Source organism: Sphaerodactylus townsendi, linkage group LG14, assembly GCF_021028975.2.
Source record: "Sphaerodactylus townsendi isolate TG3544 linkage group LG14, MPM_Stown_v2.3, whole genome shotgun sequence".
Classification (NCBI taxonomy): domain Eukaryota; kingdom Metazoa; phylum Chordata; class Lepidosauria; order Squamata; family Sphaerodactylidae; genus Sphaerodactylus; species Sphaerodactylus townsendi.
This window is the reverse complement of record NC_059438.1, coordinates 40,323,555-40,347,218: the sequence shown is the minus strand read 5'-3', so window position 1 is coordinate 40,347,218 and position 23,664 is coordinate 40,323,555. Positions and strand designations below refer to the sequence as shown.

The following is a 23,664-nucleotide window of genomic DNA, read 5'->3' as shown; positions in this document are numbered from 1 at the left end:
ACATAAGTGTTCTGCCCCACACAGCAGAAAAGGGGTGAAGGAAAGCAGCACCGTCCCCAACAATGATTGGCTGGGAGTGCTCTGTGCTCTTCCCTTGCAAGGATATGATTCAGTGGCGGGATCCAACAATTTTAGTAACAGGTTCCCATGGTGGTGGGATTCAAACAGTGGCGTAGCACCAATGGGGCTGGGCGGGGCACGACGGGGGCGGGGGCGGGCATTTCAGGGGCGGGGCATTAATAATTTCTCTGTTATTGTAAAAAACTCTTACTGTAAAAAAAAAGTTCCTAATTTCCAGCTGGTATCTTTCTGTCCATAATTTAAACTCATTATAACAAGCCCTATCGTCTACTGCCAACAGAAACAACTACTTCTCCTCTAATTGACTGCCTGTCAAATAATACTTTCAAATACTTAATTTTGTTTCTAGAAATCAAAAGAAGGAGACTTTCCTTAAACAGGGAACTTGACCATATTTCTAAAACATGTTTTTAAAACAGCCCAACAGGGAGAATGATCCCGTTTTCTACCTTCGCTAACCAGCCACATAGGAAACAACAGGACTTGATGATTTTTGGAGCTAATGGAATTTCTAACGGAAAAGTGGACCCAATTAGTAACCCCCTCTCGGCACACACAAATAATTAGCAACCCACTCTCGGGAACTGGTGAGAACCGGCTGGATCCCACCTCTGATATGATTGGAAAAGAATAATTTTATTGCCCAGGAAATCAGTGGAATGTTTTAAAAAAATGAGCATATGCTGCTTTGCTGGTAAACACTTGAACTTTAAAAAGAAAAGATTCCTACTGATGCTCCAGGAAACCACTCTACCATCATAAACCAGCAATTTTCATGTATATCTTGGTAATTTCTTTATGCACACCCGTATTCACTGGAACAGAATTTCCCCCTCCCTTTAACTGAACGATGCCTTCTCTGCTGCATTGGTATCTAAATGTATATTGCCGCGTCTGCTTTCCCGAGCTGCTGAGGCCCATTCACCGTGCCTCAAAACTTGCAAGGAAGAAATCCATTTGACTAATTTGATAAATAAGCTCCTTAAGTAGCTAGTTGCTGAGGACAGACTTCATTATATTAGCAAATTTAATCACGTTAATGCAACATGAAGGCCGTGTGAGGTCCATCTGTGTCATACGAACGTGTGTTCGTTTCATATTAAGGGCCAGGCTGACCCAGGCGTGTGCGGAAGATGAAAGAGATACAGGGTCTGAGAATAAGACAGATCTTTTCAGAACTGTCGTCCGACGCAGACATGGAGGAGGCTGTACACTGAACTCATGCGGAGCAGAGCAGAACCAGACCTAAAGGTCCCGGGCCCCGATGCACATACAATCAGCTGAACGTCAGCAGCGAGCTGTACTCTTCGGTTCACTTGTGCAGCCAGAAAAGGCACAGAAAAGCCTGCTTAGGTGCACAGAACTCAAAGCAGAAACGTGGCTGAATGCGTGGACACCGGAGAAGGAGCCAGAAGACACAATGATCTTCCCTCCGCACACACACTACTTTTCCTTATAGACCTGCCCACAACCACAGGCCTGCCCAATGCTCCCTGCTAGTGTCTACCTCCTCTTGGGCAGTTAATTTGGCCTCTGCAAAGAAGAAGAAGAAGAAGAAGAAGAAGAAGAAGAAGAAGAAGAAGAAGAAGAAGAAGAAGAAGAAGAAGAAGAAAAGAAGAAGAAAAAAAGAAGAAAAGAAGAGTAGTAGTAGTAGTAGTAGTAGTAGTAGTAGTAGTAGTAGTAGTAGTAGTAGTAGTAGTAGTAGTAGTTTGGATTTATATCCCCCCTTTCTCTCCTATAAGGGGGGGGATATAAATCCAAACTCCTCCTCCTCCTCCTCTTCTTCTTCTTCTTCTTCCTCTTTTTCGCATATATAGGAGACTCAAAGGGGCTGACAATCTCCTTGCCCTTCCCCCCTCACAACAAACACCCTGTGAGGTAGGTGGGGCTGAGAGAGCTCCGGAAAGCTGTGACTAGCCCAAGGTCACCCAACTGGCATCTGTGGGAGTCCCCAGGCTAACCTGAATTCCCCAGGTAAGCCTCCACAACTCAAGCGGCAGAGCTGGGAATCAAACCCGGTTCCTCCAGATCAGAGTGCACCTGCTGCTGGATTTATATACCCCACTTTTCTCTAATGCCACATCTACTTTCTTTAATGGGCAGACCTCTTGTGATGGCAGCAAGGCCCTGATAGAACTGTGACTGGCCCAAGGTCGCTCAGCAGGCTTCATGTGGAGGAGGAGGTGAATCGAACTCGGTTGTCCAGATTACAGTCCACCACTCTTAACCACTACACCACACTGGCTCTCAGACTGAGAGACTGATGGCTACTCTAGTAGCTGCCCCACTCTCTGAATAGTCTGTCAGAAGACACGTGTGGAGTTCCTCTCCAGATAGGTTTTTGAAATTATGTAACTCAGCCTTATCTCAGCAGACCTTTGGAAACTAAGTTCTTCTGTTTGGGCCTTTATTCTGCTGAGAACTGCACTGTTGATGCATTACTTGCAGAAATGTCTTGTCACTGCCTGATTTACTAATTTGATTACAAAATGTAGCTTGGCATGAAGATCACATGGCATAGTTGGGGGGTTCTCTATACTTTTTGTTATGATCTTTTATTCCTGGCATTTTATTATTTTACTGATGCCTTCACTATTAGTTGCTTGGTTCACCGAACGAATTAGACAAAAAAGTATATATTTTAAATAAATAGTGCAGTGAACATTAGGGATGGCATTCAATGGGGCAATGTCACTTCTAGCTATGTAACTGGAAGTCATATCACGGCATCATGGAATGCTCTAGGATTCATCCTAAACACTATGGTTTTCACTATAGAGTTTGGGATAAACCCAGGAAGCAGTGGTTGGATCCAAAAATTTTAGTAACAGGTTCCCATGGTGGTGGGATTCAAACAGTGGCGTAGCGCCAATAGGGCTGGGCGGGGCATGACGAGGGCATGGCTGGACATTCCAGGGGCGGGGCATTAATAATTTCTCTGTTACTGTAAAAAACTCTTACTGTTAAAAAAAGTTCCTAATTTCCTGCTGGTATCTTTCTGTCCATAATTTAAACTCACTCTAGCAAGTCCTATCGTCTACTGCCAACAGAAACAACTACTTCTCCTCTAATTGACTGCCTGTCAAATACTTAATACTTTCAAATACTTAATTTTGTTTCTAGAAATCTAAAGAAGGAGACTTTCCTTAAACAAGGAACTTGACCATATTTCTAAAACAGCCCAACAGGGAGAATTATCCCGTTTTCTACCTTTGCTAACCAGCCACATAGGAAACAACAGGACTTGATGATTTGTGGAGCTAATGGAATTTCTAACGGAAAAGCGAACCCAATTAGTAACCCCCTCTTGGCACACACAAATAATTAGTAACCCACTCTCGGGAACTGGTGAGATCCCACCTCTGCCTAGAAGGTACAGTGATATAGTGACACCACTTCCATTTATGAAGCCAGAAAGATGCAACATTGAAAGATGGCTAGCAGTGGCGTAGTAGGCAGCAGTGGCGTAGGAGGTTAAGAGCTCGTATATCTAATCTGGAGGAACCAGGTTTGATTCCCCGCTCTGCCGCCTGAGCTGTGGAGGCTTATCTGGGGAATTTAGATTAGCCTGTACACTCCCACACACACCAGCTGGGTGACCTTGGGCTAGTCACAGCTTCTCGGAGCTCTCTCAGCCCCACCTACCTCACAGGGTGTTTGTTGTGAGGGGGGAAGGGCAAGGAGATTGTAAGCCCCTTTGAGTCTCCTGCAGGAGAGAAAGGGGGGATATAAATCCAAACTCTTCCTCTTCTTCTATTGGAGGAAGTCCAGCCTCTGTTGGTCTCCCAAGCTGGCAACTCTAATGTACATCAGGACAGGCAAAAATTTGACTTGAGTACCAAATAAAGCCCCCCCCCCCCATGTCAATTTGTGAAGACAGTAAACAAAAATTGGAATGAAATCCAAGTGATGTCATTTCCCCTCAAACTTACTTTGGACAATGTTTCTTGGAAGGTGGCACCCATAATGAGTTTGGGAAAGTGGGGAAGGGAAGGTGTGGATCTCGTTCCCTTCCCCAACTGGTACCCTTCCCCCCCCCCACCCATCATGTCTGCCCACCATTGCCTGGAGGACTTTTTTCATTTTTAAAAAACATTACTAATAGGTATATTGTGATGGTGCCGAAGTGCTATAGCGTATACCAGCTACAAAACTGAGACTGAACAAGAAGCAATTTGAACATGTCAAAGTGCTACAATAAAATGCTTATTACTAGTATCCCTTCCGTAATACTAAGCAAAGCAGAAGGCGGGAACTGAAAGAAAAATAATCAAATCCCTTGCTTTTCCCCTCAAGTATTTTGAGATAAAATTGACAGAAATGTCAGGGACAGCATTTCTCCTACTGGGTACAGTTCAGACCCACTTACACCAAAACGGGAGAAGGGATGCAACAGCCGATGCCTCCCATTTCTCCTTCCACAGGTACCAAAGCAAAAGGTTCAAGCAGCAAGAAAGGGGAGTAAAAAATGCCATTCTTGGCACTTTAGAACAGGTGGAAAGACGGCATGGAAATATTTTAACTAAAATAAGTAAATAAGTAAGACCGAATTGTTCCACCTGGCTTTTGGGGAGGCCAGCCGCAGATTGGATGTCCCTGTGTTGCGTGCAGTACCATCATGGGCACTACCGGTGTGACATCTTTTGGTATTGTCTGTCCTCTCCCGGCCTTGGGACTGGGAGCCACCATTAGTATTATTAATATTGTTTTACTGGGTTTTAGAATGCTGCTTATTCTGAGTTGTGTATTTTAACTATTTATCACTTATTTATTGTGCACATTGTTTTAGTTGTGGTTTTGCTGTATACCGCCCAGAGCCCTTCGGGGGTGGGCGGTTTATCAAATTTAATAAATAAATAAATAAAATAAATATTTGCTAAGTACTGCATAGGCGCAGTAATGCTCATCTCCCCCCACCTCGGGTTCCAATTATTTAGCAGAACAATCTCAGGATGTTGTCAGAGCCCCAGGTTTTGTTTTTTTCATGGTTGCTTGGAGGAATATCTGCTTGCATGACATGGACCTGGAGTTGCCTGGAGAAGCTCTTCCGCACCAGTCCCTGAGTGTTGCCCTTCACGTCTGCCTCTCTGAAGAAGGTTACAGTGCCCAGGTGAGTGATAGCAAGGCCCTTTGAAGTCCTCTCTTGGCCTGAAGAATTCTAAAAACAACCGTGTGTGTGATTTTGCCATCAAGTCACAGTCGACTTAACAGTGACCCCACAGGGCCCAAGGAAAAAGATGTTCGGGGATGGTTTGCCATTACTTGCCTTTGTGTGGGCTGAAAGAGATCTGAGAGAACTGTGACTGGACCACGGTCAGCCAGCAGACTTCATGTGGAAGAGTGGGCATGGAACCCGGCCCACCAGATTAGAGCTTGCCGCTTTTAACCACAACGGCACACTGCCTCCTCTCAAGCTGCTGGCAAAGATACCCTTTTGGGCTTGAGCGTGGTTGGAGAAGGGAAGCTGTCTTGATTGCCCTGGTGGATAATATTTGCCAGCAGGAAGAAAAATGCAGCCCAACTGATATCTGCAGACGGAGCATCTTTCCGGTCCGGTTCGCCAAGATGGATGGCGATTGGGGTGCTGTCCTCTTAGTACTGCAGCGGACACCTGGCAGCTTCACAGAAAAGGCCATGGAGTTTGGGAGGCAAAGATGTGGGGATAGCCAAAAAAGCTCTAGGGGTCTGCAACCTGCGGCTCTCCAGATGTTCATGGACTACAAATTCCATCAGCCCAACTGGCCATGCTGGCAGGGGCTAATGGGATTTGTAGCCCATGAACATCTGGAGAGCCGCAGGTTGCAGACCCCTGCTAGCTGCTTGTTCCCCTGTTGCAACCGGTATTAATTGGAATTAAGAATTCAGAGACCTTAACTAGGCATATGCAACAAGGGGACAGAATAGAAAAGTAAATCCAGTAAAAAAACAGTAAAGATAATGAGCAGAAGCCAAGGAGACCTACTTCAAAACATGCAGTAAAAATTTGGCTACAGTTTCAGTTATTTCAGCCTCAGGGTGGTTGAGCAAAAGAGTCATCTTCGTGTTGATGGAAAGAACCAATAATCCAACCGAGGTTAAGGCAGAGAAGTCAGGCCTAAAGCTGTTGTACTTCGGGCAGAAGAGCGAGATACGATCACAGGAGTCAATATAAGAAGGGCAGGAAGAACAATGTCTCTCCTGCCGAGGGAGGTTTGAGAACCAGCCTTGAAGTAGTGACGATGGAAAGGAATTGCATCTTGCTCTTGAAAACGGCATTAATGAATCAGACTCAGGAATAAGTTTGTCTAAGAAGCACAAAATATATCGTTCTCTTATGCATGGCTTACTTTGTCCCAGTTGTCACTGTTAATTCTGAAACTTATTTAGACCATCCTCATAAAAGCCACTTCCACAGGGTTAAAACCTGTAACCTGACTGGCATAAGGCAGTGAGAAAATTCATAGCTAGATACTGCCTTGAATTAAAAAGATAATTGGAATGTCATCAAAAGGCAAATTAACTCCCAGGTGACAGCTGTTCCACAGGGTTCATTCCTGGCAATTGCCTGGAAGAAACTAATCCAGTTATAAAAGGATTAAAGAATAGCAGGAACGCTTCTGTCTAAGAGTGAGAAAGTGCAAAAGCCAGTAAATTGCTGGAAAATGAAGGAAGAGTGAATTTCAAGCTTACCATGGCTACGATAAAGGTAACTGTACTACCAGCAAATGGCATTTTTGGTGAATAGTGAACTTTAATTAATCAATAAATAAGAAACAATAATTCACAATAAACACTGGGAAAAGAAGCTGTTCAGAGAAGCAGATCTCAAACTTTTTGATACAATGACCCACAAGTCCAAATTTACTTGGGATGGTAATCCATTCGAGGTTGGTCCAAGGTTTTTAGGTGCTCTAGGTCAGTGGTGGCAAACCTTTGGCACTCCAGATGTTATGGACTACAATTCCCATCAGCCCCTTCCAGCATGGCCAATTGGCCATGCTGGAAGGGGCTGATGGGAATTGTAGTCCATAACATCTGGAGTGCCAAAAGTTCGCCACCACGGCTCCAGGTGAACTACGATCTTGACATCCATCTAGCCCAGTATTCAACTTCAACTTCAACTGATCTTCATTAGGCATATCAACCCAGTATTCTGTTTTCTGGTTTGGCTAACCAGATGTTTTTGATGAACCAATGAACATTCCACAAAGAGTGCAGCTGAGCTGCCCCCCCAGCTGAGAACCCCAGGGCCAGAGCGAGGGGGAACTGCACCTAGGGCACACATGCACCCCACGCTCCTGCCACACCCTCACCCTGCCCCGGAACGCCCCTGCCACACCCCCTCCGCACCCCCGCACCGGCGTGTGCCTGGTGTGTCGTGCACCCCCTGCTCCCTTGGCACTTTGCCACTGGTGAATTACAAGCAACTGACATTTTGATGTACACGCTGATTTAGAGAATGTATACTAGATATAAATCCTTTGAGCCATCCACCAAACGACATTTACTATATTTGTTTCTGAAACAGTTGCTGCCTGCTCAAAGATTATAGGAAGGCATGCAACAAGATTCAAGCAAAACTAACTAAACAACACATTATCTCCATATAATTCAGGGGTGTCAAACTCGCGGCCCTCCAGATGTTCATGAACTACAATTCCCATCAGTCCCTCCCAACATGAGCATTGGCTATACTGGCAAGGGCTGATGGGAACTGTAGTTCATTAACATCTGGAGGGCCTCAAGTTTGACACCTGTGATATAATACAATACAATACAACCTTTATTGGGCATATCATTATCTCCATATATATTCTCCATCAAAGCCATGATGATAGCTGACGTTCCTGATGAAGCAAGTCTTGACTTAAAACAGTTTCCACTCAAGCAAATTTTACTGGTCTTTATGGTGCTTCTGCACTTCAATTTTGTTCTAGTTCTATATTTATAATTTGCAAAACCATGCCTACAGCTCCATAGTTAATTTATGTTATAATACATTAATAGTTAGTTTGTAATATAATAATAATTGATATTATCCAATTTAATATGTCCTACTATGAATCAAAAATTCTCTTCTGCTGTCTACAGCAAGTCCCTACACAAAAGTTTAATCTGAAATAAGAAATCACAACTTTTAGGAACCAGCAGGGGGACATTTTAATCTTCCAGGACCTACTATTGCAGATCTGAAAGTCACTATTTTACCAACAGGGAAAAAAAACTTGAAAGGAAATATACAACTAGAACGTGCTGAATTAGACCTCATCAAAAAATTAAATACTATCTCTCATCCAGACTTAAACAGAGGCTCATTCCGCACATGCAGAATAATGCACTTTCAAGCTGCTTTCAGTGCTCTTTGAAGCTGTGCGGAATGGCAAAATCCACTTGCAAACAGTTATGAAAGTGGTCTGAAAACGCATTATTTTGCGTGTGCGGAAGGGGCCAGAGACTTGGATTTCCAGGACCCACTTATGAGAGACTTTAACTGGGTTTTCCCAACATGATTTCCTTACCACTTGCTGATGTTAATCAACTTTCTTATGCTTCCAACTATATAATCCTTAATTAGTTACTGTTTATCCTACTGATTTACACTTTTGCTTGTCTGAACCCCATTACAGGAAGACTCGAACCTCTGACTTCTGTCACTATCCTTTACAAAAAACCAGCGTAACTTCTTTCAGTCACACAGAGCATTAAAACACAGAGAATTTCACAGAGAATTAAACAGACAATTGCACAAATAATTAGGACAGGATTCACACCATGCCCAGCTCTGCCTCAACTATTCCTTCCTCCCCACTCTGTAATTTTCCCTATAAATGTGTGTAAAATTATTTCCTTCCAATATGTGCCAAAAAAAGCGAAATCTGACTCAGGGAAGCTTGTGATGAAATGAATGCTATTAATCCTTAAAGTGCCACTGGATTTCTGTTTAATTTTGCTATAACAGGCTAACACAGCTATCTCTCTGGAATTTCCATTTTCAAAGGACAAGCAATGGCAGACCCATTCAAGTGTGACATGATACCTCTAATGCTAAGTGAAAATCTATTTCCATATGCCGTACAACCGCTGATATAGTCTTGACACCATAGTACCAGATCAAATATTTAGATACCCTTTTAGTACGTTACTATGCAATAAGGCTGTTACTGCCGTGCATAAATATGGCCATATTTTTGAACAATGTCATTTGGAAAAGTTCACTGTACTAAAAAAAGATCAACATCCCTTAAGAGATAGATCACCTGGCCCAGAAAATGAGGTGAAACCATGTCTACAGCTAAAGCTAAGAGGTAGGATGGGAGTAGAAATGCTGGTAAGAAGAGAAATGGGGGGGGGGGGGGTTTGGACACCAGACTAAACTTGTAGGTCCCTTGATGCCTTATTAACAGCTACAACTTGCACGTTTTGAAGCAATTCCACCCAGAACAAACAGGCTACAAGAACATCAGGCAGCTGCTTATGTTTATTTTATCGATTTAAAACATTTCAAGTTGCCTTTCCACCCAACGTAGGGTCTCCAAGGCGGCAAACAATAACATTAACACCAGTCAGAAAAAAAACATACCCTGCGTTTTGTTTTTAATTGTTGTACATATTAAAAAACAAAACCTGTGGACATATAGACACCTGAACAGGAAGGAGGGAGTTTTATGGAACAGCCTATTAAGGAGCACAGGAATCTTGCTGAGAGGGCTGAGCTGAGAAGGGGGAGACAATCCTGTTGGTAAGGAAAGAAGCGGTGTTCCAATCACCACTAGACGTTATTGATGCTGTCTGCTTCTATGGGAGCCATCATGGCCCTACCATGGTAGGAACAGCAGGAAGTGGCACAGGAATGGGCCAAGCTCACTCACCCCATTCCCATGCTATGATGTAGTGCAGGGGTCTGCAACCTGTGACTCTCCAGATGTTCATGGACTGCAATGCCCATCAGTTGGCCATGGTGGCAGTTGGCATCAATGCCCACCAATTGGCCATGGTGGCAGGGGCTGATGGGAATTGCAGTCCATGAACATCTGGAGAGTCACAGGTTGCAGACCCCTGATGTAGTGGTTACAGGGTAGTGGTGATGTGGTTATAGTGTCAAACTAGGATCTGGGAGAGAGCTCAAATTCCTACTCTGCTTAGAAAGATTGTGAGGTGGCCCAGAGCTAGTCAGACACTCTCTGTCCAACCTACCTCATGTAGGTTGTAGTGAGGATAAAATGGAGGAGAGGAGTCTGGTGTAAATTGCTTTAAGTCTCCATTGGGGCGAGGGGGAAAGGTGTGGGGCAAATGAAGTACACAAATCAAATAAAAAGACAGCTAAGCAGACTGAGCTGAGACAAAATCCTCCACCCCTTACCACTTCTGCTGTGCTCTTCATGGTGAAGGAAGTTCTTTGAGGCAATGGGGCTGGCTGGCTTGGGAACATGCCAAATGGCAAGTGTAGTGTTCCTCAATCAAACTTCCTGTATAAGATATTTGGCACCCCATGTTGTGTCCCTTACGGTGTTCTTTGCTTGGAATCAGGACAGCATTTACTAGATACTAGGGCTTGTCTATAACATTCAAGTTTTGGTTGGGCTTATGTTTCTGTTCAGATCTGGAAAGTTTAACCTTGCTAGAAATTAGGGAGCTCACGGGAGTCATTGAATATGCTTTGAATATGCTTACCGCCACAGAGATCTATCGCCGTCTAAAGATCAGACTATATGATCTGGAATATCCATCTCTCTTGAGCACAGCGCAAAGCTCTAGCTCCCTGCTATACCTTGGGATCATTCCCCAGAAAACAAGCTTGGCTGCATATTTGGAACAACTAGTGCAGGGGTAGGGAACCTGCGGCTCTCCAGATGTTCAGGAACTACAATTCCCATCAGCCCCTACCAGCATGGCCAATTGGCCATGCTGGTAGGGGCTGATGGGAATTGTAGTTCCTGAACATCTGGAGAGCCGCAGGTTCCCTACCCCTGAACTAGTGGATTACTAGTTGTAGATGGGCCATAACCAGAGCAAGATGCAACTCTTTTCCCTCTGTTTACCTCCAAGGGCGCTTTCTCAATATTCCATACAACGAACGTCGCTGCCGGTACTGTCCCTATACATCGGACTCAATTTCTCATATTTTGCTGTATTGTTCAAAGTTTAACAACTTCAGAACTGATTTGTGGGCACTGTTACCAGCAGGATTCACACTATTCTCCGATAAAAGAAAAATGTTCAAGCTCCTGAATAGTTCCAGTGTAGAAATTTCGGAAGCAGTTGCCATATTTTTAAGGTGTGTTTCACAATGTAACAATGAGTGATTTTTTTAATGTATCTGGAAATGTTTGACATTTTCTTGATTATATGCCTATTAAAGGTTCTGGACTGGAGTGGAGTGGAGTGTTCCTCAAAACTCACCTGCTTTGAGACCAATTTGGGATAGCCAGCCCCCATGACAAGTAGTGGGAGAAATCAAGTTTGAATGTCAATGACTGCCTCGAAGAACACCTGAACAGGAAGGGGAGGGGGCAGCAATTCACCGAAAGTAATCATTAGGCCATTGGCTGCTGTTGTTAAGGAAAAGAAGATTGTATACTGGCTTACAAGCAGAGCAAAATAGAATCTCAACTGCCCTTAATAAGGTTGTTAGAAGATTTTTTTTAAAAAAATATCCAGCTGAACAAGTGAGATTTCTGTGAATGGAGTCACCAAAGAACCACGCCTTCTGCTACTTGGAGGGGGTCTGGGCAAATCTTTCTCTGGATGACATAATTTCTCTCTCTCTCTCTCTCTCTCTCTCTCTCTCTCTCTCTCTCTATCTATCTATCTCTCTATCATCTATCACCGTGGTGGCGAACCTTTGCCACTCCAGATGTTATGGACTACAATTCCCATCAGCCCCTGCCAGCATGGCCAATTGTAGGGGCTGATGGGAATTGTAGTTCATAACATCTGGAGTGCCAAAGGTTCACCACCATTATCCATCCATCCATCCATCCATCCATCCATCCATCCATCCATCCATCCATCCATCCATCCATCCATCCATCCATCCATCCATCCATCCATCCATCCATCCATCCATCCATCCATCCATCCATCCATCCATCCATCCATCCATCCATCCATCCATCCATCCATCCATCCATCCATCCATCCATCCATCCATTCGATTTGATAACCCGCCCTACCCCCGAAGGGCTCATCAATAATTTTAGACCCAGCCTGTCATCAGGAAGAAGTTACATCCCAGAGTTCAGATTATATATCTTCTATTGTAGGAATAATAAGCAACTACGTGTTTAAAAGCTCCCTCTCCAGGTATTCTATATGGCGGATATGTTATGATGTGATAAAATGCAAAATAACAACAGAATGCAGACAGAAAGTTTCCTGCACAGACCAGAGCTTTCCCTACCTGTACAGATCTGTGACCAGCCCTTCTTTCCAGCGAGAGCAAAGGTTGTTGAGAAGACGCTCGTGCTGCCCAAACAAAGGGATGTAGTTCGATACGGGAAGAGGATTCTTTGAAAAACAGGTAATGGTTTCTATCAGGCTGTATTGGTTGATATGTATCCTGAAATAATTCCCCTTGGTCGCATTTCCAGTTTTGATTGCCATGCCCTGCAATAAATTTTTTAAAATGACAGCAGATGGGGAAACAACAGATGTAGACAACATATGCCTAAGAACAGATGAGGCAGGTGGTTTAAATAAACACCAAACACTTGGCTCCCTCAATATGGGTTATGCACAAAGGCCAGATAGAGTTATGCGATATAAAACTAGTCCTGATCACATTTTAGGTGCTTGGGATCAGGGCTGGTTTTCCAGCAAAGCCATACAAGAATTCCTATCGTGGTCTGTGCTGAGTCCCTGTTTTTCTGCCATAGCAGAAATCAAGGAGGGAATGGGCGTACCTTACTTGATTTGACAGCTTACCTGTCTGTGATTTTATTAGAGAGAACGTGTACCAGAAACCATTCGCACTGTAAGGCATTTAATATCCATAAAAATAACAATTGTAATAATGATAGCTAAGAGGATCATTTCTATATTTGTTTAGAACATTTATACAGGTGGCCACAATTACAAACAAGCCATCTGGAAAAGTCTATAATCGTGGTCGCTGGTATAAATGCTTTAAACAAATGCAGAAATAATCATCTTAGCCAGTATTGTTACAGTTGTTGCTGTTTGTTATGGGGTATTATTGTAACCCTCAATATTTTTGATATTTGATATCAGCAGGACATGCAGAGGGCTTTTAGATTCTGGCTGTGAATTCATTTTCTCTTGGACTGTAATTCCCTGGTCCACCGTCTGCTCTCTAACACCCATTCCAACCCCTGGTTTTCCATAATTGAAGAAAAAATGGCCTCTATTGGACTGTCAGTGGATTCACTTTGCCCTTTGTCCTATTTAGAAGCTTATAAAAAATTAAAAGGTCAACTATTGGATAGAGAGTTCTCTACCCTAATCACCGCGAGCCAGAAAAACAAGAGCCCCCCTGTATTTTTCTTCTCCCCATTTGAACGGGGCCACTTGGCACACTACCTGTATTGCTTAATAAACCCTGATCAAAGGAGAGCCATGATGCTCGCCAGGTTTAATGTTATGCCTTCTGCCTTGTTGCATGGTAGATTTGCTAAGCAAGAAAAGGCTAAAAGATTGTGCCCATGTAATGATGGCTCAGTTGAATCTCTGGCCCACCAATAACTACACTGTCTCAGATTCAAGGAAATCAGATCCAAGTATGTGAATCTTATTCCTTTACATTTACCCCATCTCCCCGATTCAATTAGATTACACTACTTGTTGGACAACCCTGATCCTTCTTTCTGTATGATAGTGGCAGACTTTCTCCAGGAAATTACTAAATGCCAGTAGTTTTCCTTCCACTTAACATTTATTTCCTGTATTGTATATGCTTTTTAATCCATTTTTATTATTGTTGTACTGTTGTCTATGCCAATAAAGGCTTGCTATTTAAAAAAAGGACATGCAGAGGTTCAAAAGATAAAATCTTCCCTTATCACTGGAATTCTGGCCACTTTCTGCCCCTCATTGAAACGACAGTCACAGAAACTTTGCTAGAAAAAAAGGAGGCAACTCGAGTGTTGAATTCTTGTGCTCCAAGCCTGGAAACAACACGGCAAAGTATAACATGTTCATGTTTGTTAGAGATGTGCTTCCATCTGTCCACCCCAAGTGGAAAATGGCCTCTCTTGCATGATCCATGAGATCTCAAGCTGTCCAGAACACAGAAAGCTGCAGTCTACAAAGCAATAATGCCCATATTTGCAAACCCAACTATACAGGCATGCTTTAAGGTACTCATAGACGTTTAAATACTTACGTAACTGGGCTGTGTTTCTTGTACATCCAAGCGAGTGGGAAGTCCTGGTTTATAAATGTGCACGTAATAATATTTGCCAGGTAGGATACCAGCTATTAAAAGGAAGGATATGCATTGTCAATGTCTGTGTAAATTCAGCTGGCATATATGATAGCTAATTTGTTAAAAACTGCAAAAGGATAACACAGCTGTGGTACCTGGTTGCTCTTAGACAGGCTATATAAGTTTCTCCAGTTGTAGTTACTGTGAAGCAGTTCTAGTGATTTCAACTAATCTTATTAAGAGATGCAAAAAGAAGAAACGAGCAGAACAAAGAACAAAGGGCAAGTACTGACTCATCTTCTAAATTCCTTCCCCAAAAATGTTTGAACAGCATCAAGTTTACTGTCTTTAGATGCCATTTGAGGGCTCTGTTAGTCTGATTTATTTTTGCTGCTGCCCACAGCTTCTTAGGTTATGGGATTTATTTAGGGTATTTCTCAACTGCATTTTCCACGTAAAGCGCCCAAGATGGTCTACCACAAAATTCAGATAAAACCATTTTGTAAAAATCACTAAATAACATAGAACAGCCTGAAACAAACAACAAAGTCAAGGGTTAAAAAATAAATGGCTGCACCATCCTTATGTAGCCTATTTAAAAAAACTGGCCCCAAAGTTGGTCCATTTCAGCTAGTGTTACCTACAGCTCTACTATCTGCATTGTTTCAATTTAGGGCAAAGTTTTTTGAAGAACATTTTTTTTTCCAGTGGAAAGGCTGTGGAGAATCTGTTGATTAAGGAATCAAAAATTGAAACAAACACACCTGTCCGTTTGCTGTCCCCTCAGCTTTGAGTTTCGTGCCAGAGATATCTGGCCTTCCTCTTTTAGAAAATATTGTCAGTATGTCTTACGTTTGTACTCTCTAATGTTCAAAATATAGCATCGAGGGCATATTCCAGTGATGGCGAACCTATGGCACGGGTGCCAGAGGTGGTACTCGGAGCCCTCTCTGTGGGCACGCACACACAGAGTTCGTCATGTGGGGGCGGAAAATCACACACACCCTCCAGACAAACATCTAGATTGGCCTGGGCCACTGAGCGCAATGTGCGCGCACCGCGGTGAGCAGGGAGGACTTGGCTGGCAGGCCTGGTGCCTGTACTCCAGGTGGCTGCTGCCCGAGGGGGGGGGGGGATGGCGCAGAGAAGGCAGAGATGCTCGAGAGGCACAGAGCGGTTCCTGCGGGACTTGCTTAAGGCTAGAGCAGGCTGGCCCCAGCTCGAGCAGGGGGGGGGGGGAGGAAGAGGGAGCCAACCGTTTTTTCTAAACTAAAACCTCAGCATTCAGGTTAAATTGCCGGGTTGGCACTTTGCGATAAATAAGTGGGGTTGGGTTGCAATTTGGGCACTCGGTCTCAAAAAGGTTCGCCATCACTGGCATATCCTGTATTCAAGCAGCCATGTGATCTGTCTGTTGGGACATTCCGCACTCCATAAGGGAGCCAGGGAAGGGTGAGAGGAAGGAACCCACAATGCCTCTGTAAAGGTTTCAATGGTGTTGATGGTAAGAGCAGCCGCCTAACCTTGAGTACATTCCACAGCCCGGGCGATGGGCCAGCTTCATCGGCGGAGACTTTATCTCTGCGCGGGAGATGAGGTCTCCGTTCCCATGGGAAGCCGGGAGGGGGATGGGATGAATAGGAGTTACTAACTTGTGCCAGCTTCTTGGCGGGAAGTGTCATGTCCTGCCCACTGGCGCGTAACCTTTGAGGAAAACTTTCTAAGATGTCTGAATAAACGGTCTTTTTTTCACCAAAAGAGCCTTTTTATTTCTGCTTCTCATGGAATTCCTTACAATTGTGGCAGGTGGAATCCTAATTCATCTATATCCATCTAGTGCAGTGGACCTCACAGGTTGTCTACCGGCATGCAGGAGAGGAGGATTGCGGAAATATTACTGCGGAAGGTGCGGGGAACGTGCTTCCCCAAAGAGGGACTCCGACCTTTCGCCCTTTCTGGATCTGGAGGAACAAGCGGGAGAAGCGGGTCTCCAGCTGGTGACTGCTTTCCCATCCCTACGTATCAGCCACGAAGTAGCTTCGCTTTACTCCACACGTTGGAACGAGGGCGTGGACCGCACGATAATTGGCGGGGAATCTTCTACATGAGTCGTTTGGGGCGCTGTCTTATCTGCCGGATCGCGCGCCTGTGGATGCGGATCTCACCCGTTTTTCATATGGATTACAAAGCCCCTCGTAGATGCAACTCTGTCATGGGAGGGAGACGGGCCTGACTTCACCTTTCATGCGGCAACCCAGGAGTCCATTGAACGATTCCTGGACTCGTATTTATTGTTGGTGAAGTGCTCCCAAAGAACCACCATGGCACAGCACTGGGGCCCGTCCGAAGGACACTGGGACTAAACCTGGGATTGGGAGGGGTGTCGGTACCGCTTGCTTTCCGATCGGACCCCTGATCCCGGGTACGGCGGCTGCGACCCCAGGGAGCCACCGGTGGCTACGGTAGTCGTCCGCCATGTCTGTCGCTTCCAGACGAGAAAGAGTCCGAAGAAAGCTGCATTCCCAGCCGGATCTGTTCCCTCTCCCATCGAGAAAGAGAACTGGGATGAGGAAGTGGGCCGACTTCGCGTAGATGCCCAAGCAGAAGCTACTGGACCCGATGAACGCCAGCTATGGGAGGAGGAGGAGCGGTGCGGACAGTTACTGGCACAGAAGCTGTGCGGAAAAGCCCTGCAGAGGGACCCGGGAACCGTAGCATACGCATAAAAGAAGTCCAACTTTCGAGTTGGACCGTGTCCGAAGATCGCGCTCCAACGACAATATCGCCAAGAATCTGTCAGGTCCATGATAACCGGTCCTGGAGAACACTCGGAGCTGGACTTACAGCAGCAACGCCAAAGCTGCTTCAGGCCTAGCGCGACGTTATAGTGGAAAGTGAGCTTACTGCAGCTATTAAACTGGGACGAACTGGCTAAATTGGAACGAGAAAAAGCAGCCCTGCATGCGCACCAGTGATGCATTGACTCCGCGAAGGAGAGAGAGAGCTGGCTCGCGTTACGGAGGAGAACTGAAGGAGGCAGCAGACCAGGAAGCCCCCAAGTTGGAGTCTATGCTGTTACTGATACTGCCGGGCGCCCAGAGGGCCAGCGTGGCTGGGTCCTGCCGCACCCAAAGCATCAGCGATGGCACCGGCATTGATAATTACCGCTGATTCTCGGCCCCCCCTGTGCAAATCACCGCTGCCCGCCCAACCTGCTCAATGGCTCCGTTGCGGCATAGCCGCCCGCCCCTGCGCCAAGAGCCGTGGAAAGGGGTTACCTATAGGCCCTTTGCTACCTGCCCGTTTTGATCAGCGGACCGCTTCAAGCTTCCCTACTTCATTTCTTTGGCAACTCGATGCCCACATGGAAGACTATGATGATTTATACCGGTCTGGTAGCTTGAAAAAATGCGGGACATCGGCTCAGTCCTGGATGGGGCAGCATAACCGACTGGTTTGTGACCCTTTTACCGGATTTTACAAGATGCGAAGACTGCTCTACGGTTGCCAGTCATGATTCCATCCAAGCCTTAAGAGCGGCGCTTCCAAAGATCCGGGCGCCGAAAATGAGGCTATCCGCACCATCAAAACTATCCAAACGACCGAGGGCAACCGACCGTTTGCAGAAATTTGCCCGTGAATTTCGTCGCGGCGGCGTGCTACGACTCCCTCCCTGAGCGGGCCTGAAAAACGCGCATGAAATCTGCGAATCACTTCTCAGATGCTGTTGACGGCAAGCCGCAGTGGCGAAAGCGGTGTTTTTTAATTCGGGTTCCTCGCACTATTGCTGATTGGATCCAGTTGGGGATCCCAGGTGGCGTCTGCGCTTGAATAAATACGGCTTCGTGCCGGAGGAGTCGCCCACGCCAAGCCTGCTACTGCATCCACCAAGGCAAGCTTCCAGCCCGCCCCCTCCGAGACGCCACCTCCTGATGCCGTCGCCGACTTCGGGATTGTGCCTTTACTGGCGGGAGGACCAGGTCATCTAGCCAACTGTCCGAAGAAACAAAACCAACCGCTTCCAGCAACGCGCATTCGCCCATCTGCCAAGCCACTGCGCCCGAAAGTCGGGGCCGCCTCGGGCGAGGCTCGCTTCTAAGGCGGTCATCGAACGGCGACCCAGAGGAGGGGGAAGCAGCTGTTTGCCTTTCTTCAGCCCCCATGGATAGCATGGTTGTCCGACTCCTGACCCAGCCGGTGAGTGAAGGCAGCGCTTCCCCATTACTGTCCAAGCCGTTTCCTGTTAGCCAACCCCGCTTCAAACATACTTTCGTATTCATAAGCTCGCCGCCCTTGTACGGGATTCTACGAAACTGCTCCCATTGCTTAATGCGGCCCCAGGTGGCAAGAGGAGCGTTTAGGTCTGGACCAAATTCTCCCTGGCTTCAAAGCCCATACCATTCACCCCAAAAATGGATCGGCAGCTCCTCTTTCGGGAACGAAGGACCGGCCCACTGATTCAAAACCACAGCCGGTTCTCCTCCGTTGCGCCGACCATTTGGGAAAAGGAAAATTAGTTTTATTTTGGCGCTTGTGCGTATTCGAAGACCTCCATAGTTTTGAGCATGCCATGGTTATTGTTACATGAACCAAAAGTTCATTTTGGAAAGATGAACCCGGATCTTAGAATTCACTGACCCTCCCTGCTTTGGTGAACACACATGGAATTGGGGGGAAAACTCAACTTCTCCTGATACACCCCCCTCCTGGCTTCATCAGCGATGCTCCCGATTCTATTGGCATCCCACCGGCAGTACCAAGATCTAGCCAGAGTTTTTCAGGAGCAAGAATGCGATCAGTTGCCACTATAGAGACGCTGACTGCCAAAATGCGTTATACAGCTTCAGGTATGGCGCAAACTGCCCAAAGGTAGAATCTACCGTGCTATGAGTCCCAATCGAAGAGAAGGAACTTCGTGCCTTCTTGGACCAAGAACCTCGCATTTCAGCGGGTTCATGCACGTGGCGGGCTACCAAACATCACACCTGCGCTTGCTCCCGCTTTTGTTTGTAAAAAAAGAAAGATGGGTCTTTACGGCTTTGCATCAGATTACCGGCAGGACTCAATGCAGTCTCCCTGTCATCAATAAATATCCTCTTTGCCTTTGATCAAGGACCTTTTAGATGCACTGGAGCAAAGACTTATCTTTACTAAATTTGACTTGACGAGAAGCTTATTACAGGGTCAGCAATTGCTGAAGGCTATGAACACTTGACTCATGCGGTTTAACTTTCAAAGTTTGGACAGTTTGAATACTCTAATAATGCCATTCGGGTTGGCATTAAGTGGGGCCCAGGGGGCTTTTATGGCCCTCCATCAACGAAAGTTCCTCCATGATTTATTGTACAAAGGGAGTTTGTGGTGGCATCGACTTAGATGGCGCTTTTTGAATTTATTCACAAACCATAGAAGAGCATGGAAGCATTGTGGTTCGGGAGGTGTTGAAACGCTTTGCTCAACTAACTCTCTCTTTGCCAAAGCTCTCCAAATGCTGTTTCCACCAGAGACTCTCCATTGACTGTTATTTGGGTTATCGGATCTCGCCAGAAGGCTTAAAAATGGATCCTGCTAAAATTGACGCTGATCACTCCAACTGGCCTGCCCCACCAAACCAAAGCAAAGAACTCCAATCTTTTCTGGGTTTTGCTAACATTTCTATCGTGACTTTATACCCCAACTCAGCTGAGCTGACTCTCCTCCTCGCTATTGCCACAGACCTCTTACGCACTAAGGGTAAAGATCCACTGTCCGGGGCCAAGCCCGGGGCCCCCCCTTACTTCTTCTGCGTCCTGAAAGAAGAATGTCAAACAGCCTTTCAGCTCTTAAAGTGCTGCTTTACCACCGAACCTATCCTAAAAGCACCCTGACCCCAGATCTCCCGTTTGTTGGATTCACGTGGATGCCTCCGGACAAAGCGGCTTTGGGGACAGCCCTGTTGCAGAAAAATAATAAAGATGGTAAGGCTGGTTCCGTTGTAGCTTATTTATCAAAGAAATTCTCCGGCGCTGAACTCAACTGGACTGTGGTGGGGATGTAAAGAGACTGCAGCCATCAAAGTAGCACTCTCCACTTGGCGCCACTGGCTGGAGGGGGCTAAACACCCCTTTCGAGGTTTGGTCGGATCACACCAAAACCTGGCGGCTCTTTCCACCCCCCCTCAAGATGTCCGCAAAACAACTCCGTTGGGCGATTTCTTTTCTCGTTCTCTCTTTCACAGTCCATTTTTCCCCGGGAAAACCAATAAACTTCATGCTGACGCGCTGTGGCATCCTACCATCGAGGAGGGAATTGGTGGAGCTGCCTTACGGGACAGCATTCCACGCGACTGTTCTCTCCCCACTCCCAGTTGGGACTGGCTGTCACCGATCTCAAACGTCCCACTCCTCCTTCACCGCCCATTCCTAGCGCCTCGTCTCTCCTTTCCCGCTTGTGGGGAACTTCGAGGAGGCGAGGGCTGCCACCGAGCCTCCAGCGGATGAAAGTGACTCCCAATTGGCGTTTGGAGAATGGAGTTTGGCGGCGGGGGGATTGTTGGTACGTGCCTTCCCCATCACGTAAGCAGGTTCTTTGAAGCTCTGCCACGATGCCCGCTCGGCTGGACATTTTGGCTTTCTTGAAAACTCTGCATTTGGCCCGCCGGCTGTTCTGGTGGCGCCGCGAATGCTAAAGGACGCATTGAGGCGTATATTAAAGGTTGCTCTGTTTGTGCAGAAGCCAAAACGTATTCTGGGAAAGCCTCATGGGCTGTTGAAACCTCTCCCGTGGCCTCCAGCCCTTGGGAAGTCATCTCCATGGATTTTTTATTACAGATTTGCCCGAAAAGTCATGGCAACACGGTCTTGTGGGTGGGCATTGGACTTATTTCTAACTTCAATGGCCCATTTTATTCCATGTGCTTCCATCCCTCCGCTCCTAAGTTAACACGGCTTGTTCATTCAACATAAGTGTTTACCGTCTCGCACTCCTCGCCCCCGTTAAAGGTGGTCTCCGACCAGCGGCCCCCAATTCATTTCCAAGTTCTGGAAGGCGTTTTAGGGTTGTTGGGGGCACGCCCCGGCGGTCGCCGTATTTCCATTCCATCTACGTTCAAAGTGACGGTGAGTCGGAGAGAACGCAACAGAACCCTAGAGCAGTATTTACGCGAGCGAATTTAACGCACAGCTTACCACAAAGACAATTGAAGTCTGAGCTCATTCCGCTTTGCGGATGAATTTGCCTATAACAATGCGGTTCATAGCAGTACAGAAAGAAAACTCCCTTTGAAATTGTGTCCTGGTCGCCGTTCTCAAGCCGTTACAAAGCAACTACACCGCTTACACAGCTTTGGATCCTCCAGAGTTTCAACAATGGATTTCCATCCTAGCCGAGGGATGGAAATCGGTCCAGACTTTCGCCTTAGCCACAACAGGCTAAGGACTCCCAAAAGCTGCAAGCGGATAAGCACCGCTCGGATTTTCCTCTGCGTGTGGGGGCTTGGGTGTATTTGTCTACCAAAAATCTCCAGAGAGCGTGCATAAATTTTCCAAACTAGGCAAAAGATTCGGTGTAAGGGACCTTTTCAGAATTACTAAAGTGATTATTGATGTCACTGCACCAGATTGGATTTGCCTTAACTCTCTTAGTAACATCTCATCACCTGTCTTCCATTCCAGATTTTACTCAAGTCGAGGCTCTGCTTCGATGCCCAGTACCTAACCTACCGGAGAGACCCTCTCCCACCTTCAACTATTATTGATGGCCACACCGCATCTTACGAAATTGATCGCCATCCTGGACTCTCGCTTTATTTGCAAAGCGCTTTGCAATATTTAGTCTCTTGGGTGGATATTCCTCTGGAGGTACATAATCAATGAGTTTATTCTAAAAATGATTGGCCACCACCTCTTTATTTCTGCTTTCCACCGCTTTTCCGCATAAACCTGGGAGGGAGGGGTCTTCTTTAAGGGAGGCAGAGTGTAAAGGTTTCCAATGGTGTTGATGGTAAGAGCAGCCAGCCTAACCTTGAGGTACATTCCACAGCGCCCGAGTGAATGGAAGCCAGCTTCATCGGGCGGAGACTTTATCTCTATGCGCAGGAGATGGAGGTCTCCGTTCCCCATGGAAGCTCAGGAGGGGGATGGGATGAATAGAGTTATAACCTGTGCTTCTGGCGGGAAGTGTCATTCCTGCCACTGCGTGTACTTGAGCTTTCTAAGATGTCTGAATAAACGGTCTTTTTTCACCAAAGAGCCTTTTATTTCTGCTTCTATGGAATTCCTTACAGCCTCTGCTCTCTTTCCACATCCTTCCACCAGGGAGAATCTTGAGCATAGGAGATTGTTGTATGAACAAGTGGGGCAATATGAAAAATGAAGAACCGGAATAATCTCGAAAAAAAAAAAGAAGTACAAAGGAGGGAATCCTATAATTTAGTGGGTGCAGCAATTCTGTTTTGCTATGTGTGGCGCCACTGCATTCTGAACATGCCTTTGGCATCAGTGCGGGTCGTTAATGTGAGAAAAATCAGTGGCCTGCTCAGCACAGAAAGGGATTCTAGGAATACTGTGTTTCAAAGATCGTTTCCACATAGGGGTGATTCACCACGGTGGTCTCATTGCCACCACAAAAGCAGAGGCACAGAGGTGGGATCCAGCAGGTTCTCACAGGTTCCCGAGAGTAGGTTACTAATTATTTGTGTGTGCCGAGAGGGGGTTACTAATTGGTGATTTTGCCACGTGATTTTTGCCTGAGTTACGCCCCTCCTCCGCTCTTCAGCAGTAGCGCACAGAACTTGAAGCAGTCTAGCAGGACGTGCACCGGCGTGCGTGGCAGCCTGCGCCTGCGTGCATTCGTTTCCCGCCCAAGGACCGGCGCAGCGGCTGCGTCCTTGCCACAGCCCCGCCCAGGAATGCCCACCCCCGGAATTCCCGGCCACGCCCCCACCGTGCCCCTCGCCCCAGCCCCGCTTGAGAAGCTTTACGGCCACAGTTTGGGCATCCTGCACCACCAGCCCAGGGAACCTGTTACTAAAATTTTTGGATCCCACCACTGCACTTGCAATGTTAATGAAGGTTCCACATACAGAGGAATTTCTGTGCTGGATCCTCTCAGTCACCATTCTGCTCTTGTAGCCAGATCACTTTTAGAAAGCTTTGAAAAAACTTTGCAGTACTGGAGCAGTAACAAAATAACGTAGAATTAACTGGTCCGATATTGACCCATATGGATCTGAAAGAGCTGCA

At 46.3% G+C, this 23,664-nt stretch overlaps 1 protein-coding gene across 1 annotated transcript in view; it reads right to left on the bottom strand.

Annotated features, from left to right (window-relative positions):
• Positions 1-23,664, bottom strand: part of CFAP61 (cilia and flagella associated protein 61) — a 172,523-nt gene that overhangs the window by 29,148 nt on the left and 119,711 nt on the right. The window contains exons 24-25 of the mRNA XM_048515371.1: positions 14,402-14,493; positions 12,461-12,666 (exon numbers count right to left, since the gene is read on the bottom strand). Coding sequence (XP_048371328.1) covers positions 12,461-12,666; positions 14,402-14,493 — 298 coding nt within the window. The remainder of the gene's footprint in view (positions 1-12,460; positions 12,667-14,401; positions 14,494-23,664) is intronic.